This window comes from Schistocerca gregaria, chromosome 1 (assembly GCF_023897955.1).
Source record: "Schistocerca gregaria isolate iqSchGreg1 chromosome 1, iqSchGreg1.2, whole genome shotgun sequence".
In the NCBI taxonomy this organism is placed as follows: Eukaryota; Metazoa; Arthropoda; class Insecta; order Orthoptera; family Acrididae; genus Schistocerca; species Schistocerca gregaria.
The window spans coordinates 554671049-554687275 of record NC_064920.1 but is presented as its reverse complement, the minus strand read 5'-3'; the positions used below and the strand labels follow the sequence as shown (position 1 = coordinate 554687275).

The following is a 16227-nucleotide window of genomic DNA, read 5'->3' as shown; positions in this document are numbered from 1 at the left end:
CTAATGTAGAACTGGCTATAGAATGTGGACTATTCATACTTTTAAACAATGTAGAATCCTACATAATATGGCATACATAATTTATTTTTGATAAAAAAAGTGGACAAAGCACATTACTTTCCTGTACACTTCATATGTACAGAAATTCCCTAAATGAGCTACGATTGTGAATAGTTCATCTCTCCAGTTCCCTAATTTTACAGCTGAAAGCAAACTATCCATGAATTTAAAAAAATCCATCCAAAGATTTACAATAAAATAGTGCCGCCAATGACGCTGTCCCAGCATTAAGGGCTAGGTGAAGCTGTGCCCAAAGGTGGTCCTTCCCTTCCTTCAACCTACAAACGATTCACTTCTCTACACATAACTTCTTTGTCAACTCAGACCTTAGATATCTCATTTATTAAATGCAGAATTGTCTCCTGGGATGTTGCTTTCTCAGGGACAGCCATTTTGTTCAGAGGTTCCACCACAGGTATATAGTATGCCCAAAATAGAAATGAGAGAACAAACACAATGAGACAGGCACTTACTTGGAAAGCTGAGCTGAATGACAGTGCTGTTGCACCTCCTTCTCTTTCAGGGCTCCTTTGGACAACCATTTCCAGCTCCACCAGGTATGCTGACACCAATACAGTAACAGGGCTTTACTGCATGGTAGGAATGGACGAGTGTGTTCTTTGCTGGAGGTGGGCGGTGGAGTGGCTGAAGAAGGCAGTTGATAAAACACTTTACTGATGAACACGAACAGACATGGTTCAGCAAATTGGAAACAGACAGACTGTGAATGACAGGAGGTGATCCTTGACCCCCAGCACACCAGTATAGGCGTGCTAACGCAGTTGTTTTCTGTCGACGGTAGTTGTTACCCGACTAACACAGCATGCTGGCAGATGGTGGTTGATGGATGTGAGTTGGGTGCAGCAGCAAGAGAGCGTCCTTGTGTCCAGGTTGGACACTCAGGCAGCATTCATTGGTTTGCAGCCGGACAGGGTCAGTGTCATAGATGCAGCAACAACTGACAGAGGCTTTGCATCACCTGATGGCCCAGTTGCAACGAATTACTGACAGGATGGTTCTGTTGGTTAAAATCCTGTTTCCCCATGCTGGCAGCTGCTGAAGGCCCCCTGTATCAAGATTGCATCGAGAATCTGGAGCAGGTTCGGTGGCCTGGTGTGGTGTCATAGGTAGGTTGGTCAATCATGTAATGGGAGTCCGTGTGCCATCCCTGACACAGAAGCATTGGTTGTGGAAACTGTGACTGCTGATGCTGCTGAACTGTTGGAGCATTGGCCGGTAATTGTGCCTTGGTTTCGGTTGCTGGGCTGTGGTTCTGACTGTTGGTGTTTGAGCCATTATGGTTTTGTGATGTTAATGCCTCAATACTGGATGTGGTTACATTTGTGTCATCCATTGTCTCAATTGAGAAATGAAGTTTGTTTGATTTGTGCCCCCCATCTAGATTGCACATGGATCAGTGAACTCATAAGGAAGTTATAGTGCTTCCACATAAACTAGCTCAGCCAGTGAGAAATCCATGTCAGGTTTGCAAGTGTTTCACAGGCCAAGCAACACCAATGATAAAGTAGTAGTCCAGTTTGACTCACAACGCTTTAGTGTGGCTTTTAACAAGTGGTGGCAGCCTTCAATCATTCGATTGCTTGCTGGATGACAGCTTGTCGTCTTGTGATGTATGGCACTGCAGAATTTGCTCAGCTGGGTGAATAGTTAAGATTTGAATTATTGGCCCTAATCTGTTTTGACGTGTAGTGGACAACTAAACAGGGACATCCAGTACAAAACCAATATGGTGGCTAGTGTTTCATTGAAATATCGTCTACTGGTATGGCTTCTGGGCAGCAGGTATACCTATCGATTGCTAATAATAGGTATCATTGGCCTTTGGATGGATGTAATGGTCCAACAACAATATGTACATGTGCAAATCTTGCAGTTGTGTCTGGGAAGTCTCATAGAGGTGCATGCACATGGCGAGATACTTTCCTATGCTGGCACTGGGCACATACGCGAGTCCACATTCTATAATCTTCCTATATACTGAGCCATGCAAAATGGCTAGCGATCAGTTTAGCTGTTGGCCTGATCCCAAAGCGACATAAGTTGTGCAGGCTCTCGAAAGCGTGTCAATGGAATGAGAAATATAGATATGGACGTGATCTCTCATTAGAGTCCTCACTTTACAGCTTAACATTTGTGGCAAGAATGTCAATCAATTTCAGGTGAAGGTTGGAGGAAGTGTCTTTCAACAGACCCTGAAGCTCCTGGTTTGACTATTGGGCTTTGGTGAGCTGAGTAAAATCCACTACATCTGTAAGAATACTTGCATGGGATAGGCAGTCAGCTGTATTGTTAATTTATGATGTGTGGCATATGTCAGTGTTAAACTGATTGCAGTGTTGTGGCGAGCTTTTATTGTTTTGCCTAAAGGCATAGACGAGTAGTCTGCGAGTAGTTTGCGAACTCTCTCGCCTCCATTTGTGTGCAGAATTACTTAACAGATTTGTAAACTTCCTGGCAGATTGAAATTGTTTGCCAGAACAAGACTCGAACTCGTGGCCTCTGATTTCACTGGCAAGTGGTCTAACCGCTGAGCTACCCAAACACAATACACGACCTGTCCTCATGGCTTCAATTCTGCCAGTACCTCGTCTCCTACCTTCCAAACTTCACAGAAGCACTTCTGTGAACCTTGTAGAACTAGCACTCCTGGAAGAAAGGATCCCATAGAGACATGGCTTAGCCACTATAGATGGCGCTGAAGATTTAAAAAACAACACAGATTAGATAAGATTAATTATTCATTCCATAGGCCCACAAAAGGGGGGATCCTCCTTGGTGTGGAACATGTCAGATAAACACATTACAAAAATGTGACTAGAAAAACTTGAGTTTCATTAATCTTAATGATCCTCAGTCAATAAAGAGTAAATTTATGTACTTGAATTAAAATTAAACTTCTAAAATTTACAGGTTTAATACATACATTTGGTTTAATAAAATCCATCATTCACACAGTAGCTAGTTACTTGGCTATTACAACCAAGTATAGTCAAAAATTAAAGTAGAATAATTTCAATGATCCTCAGTTAAGAAAAGTCAAATTATGTACAAGATTTAAAATGAAACTTCCACTATTTACAAACTTAAGACTTACATCTGCTTTCCACACATCCATCATTCACACAGTAGGTAGTTACTTGGCTGTTACAACCAAGTTTTGTCAAAAATTAAAGTTTGATAAATTTTCATTAAAATGGTCTACTGCACTTGTTGAGAAATTCATAGATGGAATAGAAGGAGTTGGCCACCAAAATTTCTTTTAAATTATGTTTAAATTGTGCCTTGTCTGAAACTAAACTCTTAATGGTTGCTGGTAATGTATTGAAAATATATGTTGCTGAAAACTGGACTCCTTTTTGGGCAAGAGTAAGTGATTTTGAATCTTTATGTATATTGTTCTTATTCCTATTATTGATACTGCGTACTAGGTAGTTACTCGGAAAATGAGATGTATTATTTACAACCAACTTCATTAACGAGTAAATATACTGAGAAGCTGTGGTTAGTATGCACCATTCTTTGAACAGGTTTCAACATGATGTTCTTGGATTTACACTACACATTACTCTTATTATATGATTCTGTATTCGGTTTGTGGAGTTACCCCTAAATATGATACCATATTTGAAACTGTGAAATTGTTACCTACAGTAAATATAGTAAGCGATTTACACCATCTGCTTGTGCATTATTATTTTCAATTTTTCTTTATTTGCCCTTTTGCTTTTTTATAGACCAGTAACATATCTACAAAACAATGGAGTAGAACGAGTTGGCCACTAGTAAGTCTTTCAGGCTCCTTTTAAACTGATCTTTATTTGTAACTAAATTTTTTGTTTGCTGGCAAATTATTGGAGATGAGTGTTCCTGTGTAGTGGACCACTTTTTGAACTAAATTAAGTGCTTTTAAGTCCTTGTGCAGGTCATATGTATGAACTGAGCTGTTTGTTGAGAAAAGGGATATAATATTTAGAATAAATTTCATTAAGGAGTAAATATACTGAGAGGCAGTAGTTAGTATACCCAGTTCTTTGAGGAGGTTTCTACAGTGTGTCCGTGAATTTACTCCACAAATAATACATATCACACGCTTTTGGCCTCTGAAAACTTTTGTCTGACTTGGAGTTACCCCAAAATATTATACCATATGACATTATGGAATGAAAGCAGGCAAAGTATGCAAGCTTTTTCATTTTTATGTTGCCTATGTCTGGTAACACTCTAATTGCAAATACAGATTTGTTAAGGTGTTTCTGCAGTTCCATGGTGTGTTCCTCCAAACTGAATTTATTATCAAGTTGTAGTCCCAGGAATTTAAGACTGTCAACCTCTTCTATCTGCTCTTCTTCGTACTTTATGCATATGCTGGGTGAAAACCTCTTACAGGTTCTGAATTGCATATAGTGAGTCTTTTCGAAGTTTAACGTCAGTGAGTTGACTTTAACCCATTTATTAACATCCATGAAAATATCATTAGCAGATCTTCCTAGAACTAGGCTCAACATACTATTTATTGCAATACATGTCACCTGCAAACAAAACAACACTGCTTCTGGCAGTGTAACTGATGAGAGATCAATAATGTACACAAGAAAAAGCAATGCCCTTAGATGGATCCTTGCGGGCACCACATGTTATTTCTTCCCATTCTGATGATGACTGATGACTTAATTCACTAGTCCCTCTCACTGACACCCTTTGTTTCCTGCTAGGGAGGTATGACTTGAACCACATTGCAGCACAGCCCGTGACACCACAAAATTCTAATTTATTTGAAAGGATGTTATGGTTCACACACTCAAATGCCTTTGAAAAATCACAGAAAATACCTGCTGCTTGTAATTTGTTATTTAATGAATTAAGTACATTTTCACTGTTGGTGTAAACAGTCTTCTCGATATCAGAACCCCTCAAAAATCCAAACTGTGTTATTGACAATATGTTATTTGTGGTCAGATAGTTGAGAAGCTGCCTGTACATTACTTTTTCTAAAATTTTTGAGAATGCTGGCAAAAGTGAAATCGGTCTGTAGTTTGATGGTATCTCTTTATCCACTTTCTTGAATAGAGGCTTAACATCTGCATGTTTTAGCCAGTCAGGAAATGTCCCAGTTATAATTGACTGGTTACACAAGTAACTTACAACTGTACTAAACTCACAAGAACATGCCTTAATTAACTTTGTTGATATTACATTGTAACCACTAGAATGCTTTCTTTTTAAAGATTTTATTATGTAAGTTATTTCTTATGGTGAAGTGAGTGACATTCATTTACCTGAAGCTAATTGTAAAAGCTAGTTTCAGTTATTCAAGGCCATTATTTACTGATCCTGACAATCCCATTCTATCAGTAACGGATATAAAGTACTTGTTAAATAGATTCGCCACACTATGCCCATCGGTTTCTAATGTGTCATCTACCCTTAATGCTATTTGCTCCTGTTCCTTTCTGGTTCTACCAGTCTCCACTTTCACTATATCCCATATTATTTTTATTTTGTTCCCTGACATTGGTATCTTTTTCTTGTAGTGCATTTGTTTAGATGTCTGAATTACTTTCTTTAATATTTTACAGTATTCCTTGCATTTAGCTAAATCATCAGCATTGGAGCTATTTTTGGCCGATAGACACATTTTCCTTTTTGTCTTATGGGAAATCTTTATTCCTTGTGTAATCCATGGTTTTATTTAGACTTCTGTTTAATTCGAGTAACTTTTAGAGGAAAACAGTTTTCAAACATGGTACTGACATTGTTCATGATTGTTTTATATTTTTCATTCATGTCATAAGCACTATAAACATCTTTCCAGTTCATATCTTTGAGCAGTTTTCTAAAACACGCAATTTTTGGTTGATTGACTCCTCTCCTGTACTCAGATTTAGCAGTCTTGATAATCTGTTTAGAATTTACATCTAAAACAAGGAGCTGCCTGCTACGATCTGATAATCGATTTGTTACAGGTTTTATGATATTATTTTGTTCCTTTGATTTGTCTATAAAAATATTATAAATGGCTATCCTTGAGGATTTAGTGATCCTAGTTGTAAAGTTTACAGTGTGAGTTAGATTGAAAGACTACATTACTAACTGCAGCGAATGTTTACTGGAAGATTGCATTAGAAAATCTGTATTAAAGTCACCAGCAATAAAAATTTCTTTGTTTCTTCCTGTTAAATAACCCAAAAGAGCTTCTAGATGATTTATGAACAGATTATAATTTCCTGCTGGTGCTCGTGAAATAGTTACTATTATATAGGATCTGTTATGGAACTCTACTTCTGTTGCACATGCTTCTAGATGCTGCTCTAAACAGAATTTATTAATATCAATGTTCTTAAATTTATGGAAGTTTTTAATAAATGTGGCAACTCCTCCTCCATACATATCTACTCTGCAGAAGTACGATGCTAGCTTAAATCCTGAAATGTCTAACAAATCTATACCAGTGGTCACTTGATGTTCAGAAGGCAGAGTGTCAATTTGGTTAGATGAATTTACTTCATCAATACAAATGAGTAGTTCATCAACTTTATTTCTGAGTCCCGGAATGTTCTGGTGTAATAAAGAAACTGATACTGCATACTAATGGGATTATAACTGCTTTAGCGAAGATGAACTGGCAGTTTCTGATTACTTTCTGTTAGACTGTGGTGGCACTGATAGTGGTCGCCAAAGGTTTCCCAATAGCTTGGTCACTATGCGTCCAATCTCATTCGTCGGTTGTTGACGGGATTGAGGAGGTTAAATTAGGTTAGAATCTATTCTATGTATGAAGAAGATTAGATTTTAACCTTCATGGACGGTACAGTTATCATGATGCTTCTGTGCTTGGAGATGACTGCTGTAATGCAGTGTTTGCTATTAAAAAAGATACCGAATGCATATAAACAAACTATACCTGCCTCGAAAAGAAAGTGGCGAGCCCAGTACACTCTGTCATCAGTGATTGGAAATACGCAACAAGTTTTATGAACAGGAGATGAAGAGGAAAACGCCATGCTACAAATGTTAAAAATGCTTAAACTTTGTGACATTTTCCTTCTCCTGCCACTGATTAGCTTGAGAAGGAGCCGCTACCTTTGAATCTAAAATGCCATTCTTGAAATATTTCATATTTATACCTGTATATTACGAAAATATGTAGTTTCAATGATAGACCACATTAAGGCTCTCTCCCAGACATGTTATCCGAGTATGGTTTATTTTGCAACTGTCGTAGGATGTGTGACTTCTGTGTATAAATATTTTACCACTGAGGTTATGAGCACATATAGGTTACTTAAGTTATATGGTGCAAGTTGATGCCGTTTCCATTATATGATACAAGGATAAAAGGTGAGAGTAAGGAAGAATTATTTAATTAATGAAGATAGATTTCTGCTTTCACAGTAGGTCATCTTAATCTAAAAATGGTGGAAATTGATACAATAGTGGCTGGATATTCAGATAATCAGATCCCAGAATGAGAAATTTCAGTGCTCTTTAAACACTTGTTCAGTGTATTTGAGGAAGGAAGTAACAAGATTTCTGGTGGCAGTATTATTTCAAGTTGAATGTAGCTTTTCATAAAGGACATCATAACATCACAGTGTCTTTTTAGTGCATTTACACAAGGCATGGTTTCAAAATTCGGCACAGAATAAATGTAACGTTTCGTAGTATTTGGGGTGCAAGAGTGAAGATATTAGCTTTTAAGTTAGTATTTAGGACACCATAAACAGCATCGAACATATCAAACGTTTCAAACAGATACTTTGAAATGTCAAATAGTGAAGTGTCACGTCATTACTTGAGACAGAACTGTATCTTTAATGTGAATATCGGATTTTCTAGCTCTTATCACACCTCCACAAACATTCGAAATTAGCTTCTATTATCTGAAGGTGTTTCACATATGAGTCTTCAGCTTTACATACTCAAGATGATTAGTGATGACCTTGAAAAGCAAGGTATTAAATCCTATGTATTGTTTAATTTACTTGCAAGTGTGTAGGCATACAGTAATTAACTTTCAATGACTCATTAAGGATACATGTGAAAGATAAACAAAGCTTAAAATAAGATACTCCGAATGTAAAGCACTGAAATGTGTAGGCACATAACGCCACATTTGCAAACCACTTCACGTAACAGAATCACCCTCCTTACTGAAATAAAAACGTCAGTAAGTAGTAATAATAATTTCTATACAACTAATGGCCACTTACCACAACACAAAAAAGATCCGTTACAATAACTTTAAGCAGAAGATACGCCGCCCTTCTCATTCCAACAAATTATTTTTTGAGTTTATAATTCACACCGAAACATCGGCTGTCTTCCGCCGAACCTGGACGTCGGTGAAATTCATCGATGTCGGTGCCACTATGACCGCAGTCTAATATGTAAACACAACAGCGAGAAAGGTTTCCTCAATTCCTCTTTCGGAAGATACGTCGCGTGTAAACGCAGTGAGTATGTAGTTCTGTTTTTACTAGTATTGCTGATGTCACTGAGTGCCATGCATTTCACAATGGTTTGAATTCTTGTTTGGAAAAGTTACAAACGCAACAGTAGTAACGCAAATACATTATTAACAGGTATTCCAAGCGACATATTTTAACAGAAACCGATTAGAATCATCCAATACAATGAAAATTTCAGAGGTAAATGCGAGAAAGTACGGTAACGGATGCAAACAAAAATTGTTTAGAATAAGACCAATATACTTACAATGCAATTAAAACGAGATTTCATATACGGTTTCGTAATCATTAACAAATAGACACGACTCCACAGAATACCATGCTACAAATCCGGCTTCTGTTTCATAGGAAACAAAAACAAATAGGAAATCATTTTCCCCACCAAATATTACGGATGCGAGCAAAAATTTACCAATATACGAGCAACATATTTACAATGCAAGTGAAAGAGTGTAATACAACAAGGATCAGATTGCAATGTAACCAGCTTGTATGTTATACCAAGCCAGATTCTGCCACGTGATAATCGCCACATTGTCAAAACTTCAGCATTGAGTTTCACAAATAAATTATTTTACAGTCAAAAAACGACGACATTTACAAAATTTTAGATGGCTGTGAACCCCAGCTATGAGAGGCCAAACATAGTTTTTGATTGAGATTTCTCGAATGTATTGCATCGCAAGATCACAAAAACGTTTCTACGTACACAATTTACTACCAGATTATCAGGCCCACCTTTGAGAAATATTTTCATCGAATAGTTACATTTCGCAAAGTAAGAATAGGGCTTTTCCCGCTGCAGTTCCGTGTTTTCGAAGTTCACTGACAGGCCACTACGAGCACTGCTGCCGTTCCCAGTTTCCCCGAGATGAACCCATAGAGGTTTAATTTAGATATTTGTGCTCTATGATTGAGCCTTGCACTTCTTTCAATTTGGCTTTGTTGTGGTGTTCCTCCGGGGGTATTTCTATTTTTGTAAATTTCGTTTGAAGTTTGTGTTTTTACAATTTATATATTGTTTCTACTCTACACTTTGGAAGGACTTTGCTTAAAAATACAGTATATACAAATACTAAAAGTGGTACATCTTTAGTGTTGAATTCTTTGTCCATCTATGATGTGGGTTGTTTTGAAATAAGCAGACAGGAACAAATTAATAAACATGTCTTGGAATTCCGGAAAACTTAGTTGGTCTGGTAAGAAATGGCAAATTACAGATGCGTGGGTGTTAGGTTTATTGACGCGTTTCACAAGCATTAGGCATAAGTTGTACAAGAGAGCGGAGGAATCCGTTATCATTAAGAATTAATTTTACTTGCCATTGTATTAGTCGGTATTGTGTTCAGTTGGCCAGGCACTAGGTCATGTAGTAGTGTGTCAGACCTCGTTAGGCTTATTTAACATCGTGTTTATTTGTTTTTGTAATGCATTTTTGTGAAGTCAGTGTAGTAGTCCCGTCTTCATTAAGAATTAATTTCCCTTGTCACCAGTAAACAGTATGATATTCGCCCTATTACTGTGTGTATATCTTAATTACATGCAGGTGTGATAGTTACACGTATACACAGTAATAAACGACATATCGCCAATGATGAATTAGCAAAATGCGCCTTCAGTAAAGTCATTTGAGTACACCTCCACCACAAACATTTATGACAGTTTGATTTAGTCTCAAGTTGATAGGACTTTGCCTTGTGCTTCATTACTGCACAAGCTGTACATCTTAGCATTTACTTCCATAGCGATTATAGTAATGTATTGTGGAATATTAATATTAACGTTGGAACTGTTAAATCTTCAGTACTTCTTCAGCAAGCTTGTTTGTGTTACCAAAAAGTGTTATTAAGTTTGTTATGCACATATGCTAAAGGTGTGAGTATCGCTTTCTGTGCTATTTAGGGATTTTAATACAAACTATGAAAACTACTTTTACTAGATTTAATTTAAAGTTCAGGCCTTTGCAATGGTTGTAAATTGCTAAGATGAGTCAAGGTGAAAAAGCTCTTGCCCAGTGAACATATTACATGGAGTTAGTCTGATTGTATTATCGCCAGTCACCTCTAGACTGAGTAAGACTTAAGAAATCACTATGGTCCAAAAATCCCAACGAGTAGAATGCATGGAATATAGAATAAGTTAAGATATACATTAATAAAGAAATGAGTTGTTAGAGACTGCGTCAATAATTAACTATTTATGCTTATGACATAGAGCTAAAATTAACAGGGGAGTCGCTTCTGTTATTGTGAATAACTGTCATTTATTCCAGTGCTGACCTAATATCCATATGACTAAACTACAGAATACGACTAAACTACGGAATACATAAATGTAGATGACCAGATGGTGATTTGAACCCCATTCCTCCTGGATGCTAGCTAGTCCATTGCGTCAATTACTGTGCAACTTCGCTCAATCATAAGGTTATAGTTTTGTTTACAGTAGGCTACTCATTGCTACTTGTAGAATATCTAACTGGAATAATCAGTCCCAGAATCTAGAGTGCAACTTGTTAAGGTAATGGCATTGTTTTGTTCCTAGACAGCAGAAATTCGTAGTATTGGCAATTAAAGTCAATTGAGGTTCTACGCCAACACACTGACATTTTCATTGGGGCCTTTGAGGTCAGTAAACAGAGGACAGGCAGTATATATACATGTTCATTTGGGCCTTTGAGGTCACTAAGCAGAGCACAGATGGTATAGTTATATTCGTGTACTTGTGCAAGAAGGTAGATAGTGGAAGTATTTAATTTAAATGTAGTAGGAAAGTTGTGGCAGAATGTAAGTACACTGTGTGATCAAAAGAATCCAGAAACTTGGCAGAAAATGACATAAAAGTTCATAGTGTCCTCCAAAGGTAATGCTGGAATTCAATATGGTGTTAGCCCACCCTTAGACTTGATGACGGCTTCCATTCTTGTAGGCATACGTTCAATCAGATGCAGGTTTCTTAGGGAATGGCAGCCAATTCATCACGGAGTGCTGCACTGAGGAGAGGTATTGATGTTGGTTGGTGAGGCTTGGCACGGAGTCGACTTTGCAAAACATCTCAAAGGTGTTCTATAGGATTCAGGTCAGGACTCTGTCCAGGCCAGTCCATTACAGGGATGTTATTGTTGTGTAACCACTCTGCCACAGGCCGTGCATTATCAACAGGTGCTTAATCATGTTGAAAGATGCAGTCGTCATCCTCGCATTGCTCTTCAACAGTGGGAAGCAGGAAGGTGATTAAAACATCAATGTAGGCCTGTGCTGTGATAGTGTTATGCAAAATAACAAGGGGTACAAGCCCCCTCCGTGAAAAACACGACCACACCATAACATCATTGTTGCGAATTTTGTTGTTGGCGCTACACATGCTGGCAGATGGCGTTCGCCATACCCATACCCTGCCACCCGATTGCCACATTGTGCACTGTGATTCATCACTCCACACAAGGTTTTCCCACTGTTCATGGTCCAATGTTTACGCTCCTTACACCAGGTGAGGTGGCGTTTGGCATTTACCGGCGTGATTTGTGGCTTATGAGCAGCTGCTCGACCATGAAATCCAAGTTTTCTCACCTTCCGCCTAACTGTCATAGTACTTGCAGTGGATCCTGGCGCAGTTTGGAATTTCTGTGTGATCTTCTGGATAGACAACTGCCTATTACACATTACGACCCTCTTCAACTGTTGTCAGTCTCTGTCAGTCAACACAGTAGATTGACCTGTACGCTTTTGTGCTGTACGTGTCCCTTCACGTTTCCACTTCGCTATCACATCGGAAGCAGTGGACCTAGGGATGTTTAGGAGTGTGGAAATCTCGTGTACAGGCATATGACGCAAGTGACACCCAATCACCTGACCACGTTTGAAGTACGAGAGTTCTGCAGAGCACCCCATTCTGCTCTCTCACGATGTCTAGTGATTACTGAGGTCACTGATATGGAGTACTTGGCTGTAGCTGCCAGGTACTCCATACTTAATGTGAAAAATGTATGTTTTTGGGGGTGTCTGGATACTTTTGATCACATAGTGTACACTGTCCAGTCTCATTAATGTGACCACCCGTCAGAAGCCTGAAATACTACCTTGGGCAGCACTAATGGGCACTAAGTGTGACAGTGAGGTTCTGGAAGATACGAACAGGGATGGGGAGGCATGCTGTCTCCACTGCCATAGCCAGTTGATCCATGGCACTAACAGCCTGATTGAGATGATTCTGCATATTCTTGATTGGGTTTAAATCTGGGGAGTTTGGTGGCTAGGGGAGTACAGTAAATTCTGCTGGTGTTTTCCAAAACGTGCGCACACACTGTGTGCTGCATAACATGTTCTGATGGTAGATGGCATTGTGCCATAGCCAGTTGATCCATGGCACTAACAGCCTGATTGAGACGATTCTGCATATTCTTGATTGGGTTTAAATCTGGGGAGTTTGGTGGCTAGGGGAGTACAGTAAATTCTGCTGGTGTTTTTCAAAACGTGCGCACACACTGTGTGCTGCATAACATGTTCTGATGGTAGATGGCATTGTGCCGGGGAAAGATACTGCATGTAGGGTTGGACATGGCCCTGAAGGGTAGATGCACAGGAGTTGATCCACTATACCTTCCAGAATGACAAGATCACCCAGGGGATGCTACGAAAACATTCCCCAGACCATAACACCCCTCCTGTAGCTTGGACCTTTCCGGCAGTTGTTACAGTGTGTGTGCTTCAAGACATTTCATGCCCTAGAGCCGACTGGCTATCTTTCCGATGGAGCATAAAATGTGATTCATCTGAAGAGGTTGCCTATTGCCACACAATGGGTGTCCAGTTGCGTTACTGGCACACAAATTCCAGTCTTTGTCACTGATGACCAGCAGTTGGCATGGCTGCAAGAACCAGGCACTTGCTGCAGAGGCTCATATGCAGCAACATTCACTGAACGGTTGTTGAGGAGACACTGTTTTGGGAGCCACTTGGTTCATTTGGGCGGTGAGTTGCTCAACAGTTGCACATCTGTCTGCTCATACACATTTCTGCAACTGACATTCACCCCTGTTTTCTGTGGTCTATGATGCACCACAGTCACCTTGACAGCTACTTTGGATAGTGTCATTTTTCCTTGCATGATATACTTTAACCACAGCACCAGGTGAACAATTTGCAAATAGCCATTTCGGAAATGCTTCCACTCTTGGTCTGAAAGCCAGTGTTCATGCCCTTTCAGATGCCAAATAAATCACTCCATTTCTGCATTACGGCAACTCCACTGTTTTCAGGTCACCCTAACACGCTTTGTGTACTCGCCACTGCTAGTGCTGCCACTTGCCATCTGTGAGTGGTTATTACATGTTGACATTGAACGTAGCCAGTGTTCACATTAATGTGAGCGGACCATGTAATTAAGGAGTGAAGGAGACTACTCACTGAATAGTAGAAAGATTGTGTCTTCAACAGGCATGCAGAAAAAGAAATAAACATTGCCAGATTTCAGGATAAGTCCTACCTTGAACTACAGCACAAATACATATGGCATACAGAAAACACTTGTCTGTGCCCCTACATAGTCCCAGCTGGACTCACAGTGCCGTTGTTGTAGTTCATCAAGTGGAAGGGTGTCCTGGGGATTTTGTCAGGTGGGTGGGCAGAGGGCGAGAAAGGCAGGAAGAAGGGTTGGGGGTGGATAGCTAGTGGCTCAGAGAGAAACAGCTGATTTGCTGGTGAGAAATGTGGCAGGGAGTGGTGGCATGTTTATGGCATAGGCATTTAATGCATGTGTGCCAGAGCTGGTGGTGAAAGGCACAAGATGAAGGTGATGTGAATTAGGATGGATGATAGGACAGATGAATAGGGAACTATTGGGTGGAATGTTTGAGGACAGTGGATTGACAGAGAGGAAGGTTATGGGAGCAAAGGATATGTTGCAAAGATAATTACTATCAGTGTAATTCAGAAAAGCTGGTGATTGAAAGAAGAACCCGTGTGGCCCAGGTTGTGAAGCAGTGATTGGAATTAAGCATTTTGTGCCACTGGATGGTCAACTTCATTTTTTGCTGCAGTTTGGCAATGATCATTTGTTTTGCTGGGTGGCTGTTTGGTTGTCATAATGACATAAGCTGTGGAGTGCTTGCTGCAGAGTTGGTAAATGAAACGGCTGCTTTCACAGGTGGCCTGGCCTGTTAAGGGGTGGGAGGAGCCTGTGACAGGATTGGAATAGGAAGTGCTGGTTGGGTGGATTGGGCTGGATTTGCACCTGGGTCTTCCACTGGGATATGATCCCTGTGGGAAGGGGGTTGAGAGTGGGAGTGGCATAGGGATGAACTAGGGTGTTCTGTAGGTTGGGTGCATGACAGAATACCACTTTCGGAGGGACAAATGGGATCTTAGGTAGAATGTCCCTCATTTCAGAGTACAATTATAGAGAATCACAACCCTGACTAAGGTTATGGTTGAGTTGTTCCAGTCCAGGGTAGTACTGGGTGATGAGAGGGCGTGCTCCTTCGTAGCTGATTCTTGGGCCTGATTGAGAGCATTGCAGCTGTGTTAGCATATGGCACAGGAAATCTGTTTGTGGACTAGGTTTGGGGGTTAATACCTGTCTGTGAAGGCTCCCTCTTGAAGTTCAGCATGCTAGGCAAGGGTGTTTCCATCACTACATACGCGAGCCACAGGTGCCAATGTTATATGGGGAAGGGAATTTTGGTGTGGAAGGGACGCCAGATTGAAAATTCTGCACTGTTGATGGTTAGTAGGTTTAATATGAATGGAGGTGAATGGAGCCATTATAGATGTGGACATCAATATCCAACAAGGTGGTGCAATGAGTTGAGGATGACCAGGTGAAGTGGGCGGGGGAGGAGGAGTTGAGGTTGAGGAGGAATCAGGATAGGGGTGTCTTGGCCCTGAGTCCAGATCATGACAACATCATTAATGAACCTGAAACAGACAAGGGTTGGGGTTTTGGGAGGCTAAGAAGGCTTTTTGTATATGACCCATAGAAAGGTTTGTCACTGGCATCAGTTTGAAGTGTGAGACCAGCAATCAATATGGTGTCCATGTACAGAGGACAGCTGTATGCAAATTAAACTCAATACTTTATTTCTAATGACAGGTAGTGTGGTGTACATCCAACACATTAAAAGAAAAATAAATTAATTACATGTAATCAATATTAACCATGCAGTCTCCACCAGCACATCAGCAATCAAGCAAAAGTAAAAAAGAAATAAGAAAATTAAAATTCACTGCATGGAACATCTGCACCTTAGCAAAGATCAGTCAGTTGCAGTATTTCTTGTGGCTCTCGGATGAATTCAGCTGATGTTTTGCAGTCAGCTGATCACTAGCTGTCAGGCGTGAACAGATTACGGTCTACTGCTATCCATACAGGTTGGTATAGGGGGGTGGCCTGTGGGTACACATGGCCGTCCCATGGATTTCCTTTATCTATCTCCCCTGCCCCCCAATAGGAGAAGCAGTTGTGTTTAGGATGTGGTTGATAATGAGTATGAGAAATGAGGTATTGGCTTTAGACCCTGAAGGTCGTTAGGAGATGTAGTATTTGATGGTGGCAAGGGCAGTAGTAACAAGTAGGGATTCAGGAGGTAAAGGGGTGGGGATGGTGGAGCATTGGTAAAGGAAGTAGTTAGTATCTTGATGTGCGAGGCTAGGTTTATGGCAGTTGGTTGAAGCTGTTGGTC

The 16227-nt window shown here is 39.9% G+C and overlaps 1 protein-coding gene across 3 annotated transcripts in view; it reads left to right on the top strand.

Annotated features, from left to right (window-relative positions):
- Positions 1 to 9626: 9626 nt before the first annotated feature.
- The window catches only part of LOC126356266 (ER membrane protein complex subunit 2-like), a 72159-nt gene continuing 65558 nt past the window's right edge, over positions 9627 to 16227 (top strand). The window contains exon 1 of one of the 3 annotated variants that reach the window (XM_050007122.1): positions 9627 to 9748. In XM_050007122.1, coding sequence (XP_049863079.1) covers positions 9715 to 9748 — 34 coding nt within the window. In that variant the 5' untranslated portion in view covers positions 9627 to 9714. Of the gene's footprint in view, positions 9749 to 10372; positions 10423 to 16227 lie in introns of those variants that run through there. The other 2 variants (XM_050007131.1, XM_050007113.1) reach the window with 2 other exon arrangements.